Raw genomic sequence first — 5,676 nt, forward strand, 5'->3', positions numbered from 1 at the left:
CAGGCAATGCTGGACTCCAGTTTGGCCGACTGAAGGGGAGCACAGGGAGGGTGGAAGAGGCAGATGGAGCCTCTTGGGGTGTGTGAGGGAGTTTTCCAAAGCCCAGGGCTGAGCCAGGGACCTTTGGATCTTCCCCCGAGGCACTCCCAGCCAGGCTCATTCTGCTCTGCCCCAGGTGCTCTTGTCCACCATGCCACCATGCCGGAGCGGAGGCTGAGAATTCACAGAATCACAGAGGAGTTTTGCTGGGAAGGGACCTCCGGAGGTCTCCAGTCCAACCTCCCACGCAAAGCAGGGCTGGTTGGAGCCCTGCAGTCCCATCTGGCCATCACTGGACTGTGGCTGACCCCGGGGACCCTCCCCAGTCCTGCTCTGCTCCTCGTCCAGGCTCTGCAAGATGACACCTCTCATCAGTGGGTCCCTGCCCTGCCTGCCTCACCAGCACCCTCAGCCCTCGGCTCTGCTTCCCACATGGAGCTGCCCTGCTGTGGGGCCATGGGCCATGCTGGTTGGGGCAGGAAGCAGACCTAGCTGGACAGGGATCACCACCACTGATACTGCTGGCACCTCTCTGTGCTCATGGATGGTGCTCAGAGGGACTCCAGGGCACTTGCAACGGCATATGCGTTTGGGGGGGCACCAGCTCCAACCTGTGATGTTTCACTGAGGGTGCAGGAATCACTCTCCAGTGCCCCTTCCCTGGGCCTCCTGGGTCCCCACTGCCTCTCCTGGGATTGCAGAGCCCTTGTTTCCCCCTGCATACCTGGATTTAATGCTTTCCCTTCTGGTTACTGCAACATCGACCATCCCTCATTTTGTGAGGCTCCACTCACTGCCCACCCCCACGCACACACTGTCCCTGGAGATCCCCTGGGCTCTCACGGGGCTCAGATTCCCCTACAGAAGGATGGGCATCTCTCATCAGCACTGTCACCTGTGGGACAGCCCCAGGCAAGCAATTCAGAGACCATTCCCCATCTCCACTGGCACTGGTCACCGAGGAATGAGTTCTGAGTGCAGCTCTCAGTCCCTAACAGATCATCCAAGAACTCTGAGCTCGTCCCCTAGAACCCATGGAGTTCACAAGAACACCAACCCCTTAGTGGTGCAATCCCTTGGGTGTATTTTTGACTCCATCTTCTGAAGAAAGGCCAGATTCCAGGCGAGTCACAGGGGAGATCCACTTTTATTATGGAAATGTTGTTCTGCAGGCCAGGACTGACATAAGGGTGCCCAGTGCCTGCTCCTGCCTGTACTTCCAGGACACATGCACATGGAAACTCAACCCAACCACCACCAGGTCATGAGAAGTCCTGGGTCATATCCACAGCACAGAGCACAGAAGGCCAGCATGGAAATGAGAGAACAACTCTAAAAAGAGAAAGTCCTGCTGCTGTGTGAGGACATGTCTCCAGGAAAGCTGCAGTCCCCCCAGGAAGGCTGCAGTGAGGAAATGCCTGCTGCAGCAGTGGGGGGGATGATACTGCCAAGCACGGGGTCTGTCCCCACAAGCTGCTGCCTGACTTCCCTCCCCTCCACTCCCCCTCCACTTGTGGTGCTGGAGCACTGGAGAGGGAAGGGACGAGCGCACAGTGACACTTGGCTGCCACCCTTGCAGGAGAGCGGTGTGAGATCACACCCTGACTGTGGCCAGGGGAGCTGAGCTCTCCTAATGGACATGGGACCCATGGTATCCTCCCGCCTGTACTCATCTGAGCCTGACTCTGTGCCTCTGACCTCCCTTGGTGTCAGTGCTGAAAGAGACAATGCAAATAGAAACTCTCCCCATTGCCTCGGGGGCATCCGAGGGAGCTCAGACTAGCAGGTGCTGAGGTTCCGTCTTCTCTGCTGATGAAGGGGGAACCCTGGCTTCCTGCTTCAACATGGCCTCTGGGTCAAATACAAGAGAGGGCTTACTGAGAAGTAAGATGAACCTAAACATTTCATTTTCACATGAATATAACAGAGAAAAGTAAGCAAGAAAGAAATGAAAAATATGTATCCTTGAGGCTGAATACCCTGGGAAAGATGAGCAGATGCACATGGGACAGTTATTGGCATTGACATCATTCCCATTGAATCATTTTCCTCAGGACATCCTTGAGCTCCTTGTTCCTCATGCTGTAGATGAGGGGGTTCACTGCTGGAGGCACCACCGAGTACAGAACAGCCACCACCAGATCCAGAGCTGGGGAGGAGAGGGAGGGGGGCTTCAGGTAGGCAAACGTGCCAGTGCTGACAAACAGGGAGACCACGGCCAGGTGAGGGAGGCACATGGAAAAGGCTTTGTGCCGGCCCTGCCCGGAGGGGATCCTCAGCACAACTGTGAAGATCTGCACATAGGACAGCACAATGAAAATGAAACACCCAAAGACTAAACAGGCAATAACCACAATAAGTCCAAGTTCCCTGAGGTAGGTGTCTGAGCAGGAGAGCTTGAGGATCTGGGGAACTTCACAGAAGAATTGCTCTACTGCATTGCCTTGGCACAGTGGTATTGAAAATGTGTTCGCAGTGTGCAGGAGAGCGTTGACAAAACTACTGGCCCAGGCGGATGCTGCCATTTTGACACAAGCTCTGCTGCCCATGAGGGTCCCGTAGTGCAGGGGTCTGCAGATGGCAACGTAGCGGTCATAGGCCATGACTGTGAGGAGAGAACACTCAGCTCCAAGTAAAAAGACAAACAGGAAGAGCTGGGCAGCACATCCTGAGTAGGAAATGGCCCTGGTGTCCCACAGGGAATTGGCCATGGATTTGGGGACAGTGGTGGAGATGGAGCCAAGGTCCAGGATGGAGAGATTGAGGAGGAAGAAGTACATGGGGGTGTGGAGGCGGTGGTCGCAGGCTATGGCTGTGATGACAAGTCCGTTGCCCAGGAAGGCAGCCAGGTAGATGCCCAGGAAGAGTGAGAAGTGCAAGAGCTGCAGCTCCCGTGTGTCTGCAAATGCCTGGAGGAGGAACTCGTTGAAGGAGCTGCTGTTCAACATTTGCTCCCCCTGGCCATGGGGGACTGTCCAAGGAGGAAAAGACATTGACAAGTTAGGAGAGACTTTTAAAGGAAAATAAATAAATAATGTTTTTCCTCTCTTATTAAAAATCCCATATTGCTTCTCTCTTTATTGGGAGGCCCTTTGCCCAGTTCTCTTGCTTGAGCTCTGGTTTGTGTCAGCAGAGTGTATCATGAGGAGCAGGGACCTCTGCCCATAGGTTCCGGAGGAGTCTGTCCTGCTGTACAGCAGGGGGTACATGGGAATGGGGGTGACTAGCTCTGAGACTCATAATTTCTGTCAAATGAAATTCACTCATCTTGTGGAAGAGCTTTTCAGCATCTTCTCTCCCAATTCTAAAGGACAAGGGTTGCAGAAGTGAGTTTCAGGGATTTTTTAAATATTGTTTATTTTCTTTGAGAGGCCCTTGTCTCCCCTGGGGAGTGCTCTTTAAAAGTAGAAATCCTTGGCATTTCTACTGTGAGTCCTGAGAGGAAAGCATCCACTGTCACTTGGAGTGAGGACATCTCGACTATCTAGCAGTCTCCTTCCTACCTGTCCTGTGCTTGCATCTCTTTGAGCTGGAGCATGCTGTTCCCCCAAAAGAAACCAGCCCCTACTGAGAGCAGACAAATACAGTTTCAAAGTGCACATCTCCAACCTTCTCACCCTTTCTCCAGGCACCTGAGGGAGGTCTCCACACTCCCCTTCTAGCCAAGGACACACAGGGCTCTTTTCAGATGCCCATGTACAGCCTCCCACCACCATCTCCATGCTCTCAGCATCTCTGCAGCTTCATAGAGATGCTATGAGATCACAGAGATGCTATGAGACAGCTGTGTCTTTCTAGAGTGCAGCTTACAGCCTGGCAAGACCCAACAGGGAAACAGTCAAGACTGTTAGGATTGAAGATGGGGTCTCCTCAAAGGAGAGTCAGCTAATTTCCCGACTCCACAGACTGTGTTTCCTTTATCTGCACAAGTTTGAAGGGGGCTGGGGCAACCTCATTTCCATGCAGACTCCTCTGCTCTAAAACTCGCAGTGCTGGTGTCTGAACTGCAGCTGAAACCTCCCAACCCCAGGCAGATCGAGAGAAGAACAGGAGCAGCATGGACAGGAGGGAAATAAAAGGAGCAACATCATGATCCTGGTGCTGAAGGAGGCAAGGAGACAGAGAGACAGAGGGGCACTTGGGAAAGCCTTCACCTTACCCAGCTGGGCATGCCACCTCGCAGACAGTGACATTTGCAGAGCAGTTGCTCTCAGCCCCTTTGTTGGGCAGCACAAAACAGGCCCGTGGCAGCTGTCAGGCCCCTCTCCTCTGCCAGAGGTCTGGCTGCAGAGGAGGCAGCTCATGCCCTGGACGTCACGACTGTCAGGGCAGAGGCTCTGCTGGGTGGGAGAGAAGACATGGGGGAGTGCTCAGAGGAAGGTGTCTGCATCGGAGGGATTGACCATGTTTTGCCCAAACCCATCCTCCCATGATGATTTTGTTCACCGTTCCCTCTCATTCCCTGCCCATCTCTGCTGCCTGGCACTGTCCCTGCTGCCTGGAGCTTTCTCTGTCCCAACATCTTTTACCTGTCGGTGCTCATAGACCCTGTCCCACTCTCTGTGTGCTCAGTTCTGCCCTACAGAAACCTTCCAGGACTGAAACCTGGGCAGGGAAATCCCTGTGCTTGCAGGTGCTAAACACATAGACCCTGATAAATCCATAAAGGTAGTGCCGGTGCTGCTGTAGGCTGAGGTGGGGTTGAAGGGGTTTGCTGAGCTTTCTCACAGACCTCCTCATCTCCGAGAGTGAAGGTTAGTGAGTCCCAGTTCCTTGCCAAAAGAGCAAAATCTTTTTTCTCCCTGCCAAAATAAGGAAACTGAAAGCCCTGGAAGGAAAGCTCCTTCCCTTTCATGTAGCCTTTTTCTCACCTTCCTCTGCAGTGCAGGGGCACTGCTCTGAATCACAGCTCTGGGCAGACCTAGGTGCACGCCCCGGCTTCAGAGCCCTGCAGCCATCCCTGGGAGAGGGTAGCAGCATGTCCTGTCCCCATGACGGTGTGGCAGAGAATCCCTGCTGTAAAACATCTCCCCCTCCTCCAAATGGGAGATGCCAGGAGAACGATCCTTATAAAACCTATCAGTCTTGGGATGGAATAGGTTTAAAAGAGCCATCCAGGAACCTCAGTAGCATTGCCCTGCAGCCAGAGACTTACTGTGCAGAGAGCTGTGAAGATTTCTCCCACAAGGAGCTCTCCTCTGTCCTCCCACTCCACACTGCCTTGCACTTCTCCCTGTCTTCTCTCCGCTCATGTCAGCAGCAGCAGGCAGTGCCCGCAGCCCTGCTGCTCTGTGCAGAGGAGCTGCTGCTGCACACAGCTGTGTCTGGGCAGTGCTGCCAGGTTGCCATGAGCTCCCTCCATCCCAGGAGCCTGGCCCCACTCAGGAGCAGAGGCCCAGCTGGAGGCCTGAATTTCTCTGTCCCTTGTGCTCCCTTCTCCTGGGAAATGTTCACTCAAGTAGACCAAAATAATCACCTAATGCCCTTCTCTAAAGAGTGGAGTGAGACTGATTCCAACATTGCAGTTTATTTCATCAGACGGTCACTCTGGAAGCCCTGAATTCCCATCTCTTAGCTAGGCAGGACACCTAGGCGGGGACAAGAAGGCAGTTCATTGACACATGTTTCAGGTGTTGA

General features: G+C 53.8%; 1 protein-coding gene across 1 annotated transcript; it reads right to left on the reverse strand.

The window, feature by feature from the left end:
- Positions 1-2,066: 2,066 nt before the first annotated feature.
- On the reverse strand, positions 2,067-4,210 carry LOC135326346 (olfactory receptor 14C36-like). The gene is made up of 2 exons (XM_064504227.1): positions 4,199-4,210; positions 2,067-2,948 (listed from the first exon to the last, which is right to left on the reverse strand). The coding sequence occupies exons 1-2, from the start codon at positions 4,208-4,210 to the stop codon at positions 2,067-2,069; spliced, it is 894 nt and encodes a 297-aa protein (XP_064360297.1).
- Between the last annotated feature and the right edge of the window lie 1,466 nt (positions 4,211-5,676).

This window comes from Dromaius novaehollandiae, unplaced genomic scaffold (assembly GCF_036370855.1).
Source record: "Dromaius novaehollandiae isolate bDroNov1 unplaced genomic scaffold, bDroNov1.hap1 HAP1_SCAFFOLD_27, whole genome shotgun sequence".
Taxonomy (NCBI): Eukaryota; Metazoa; Chordata; class Aves; order Casuariiformes; family Dromaiidae; genus Dromaius; species Dromaius novaehollandiae.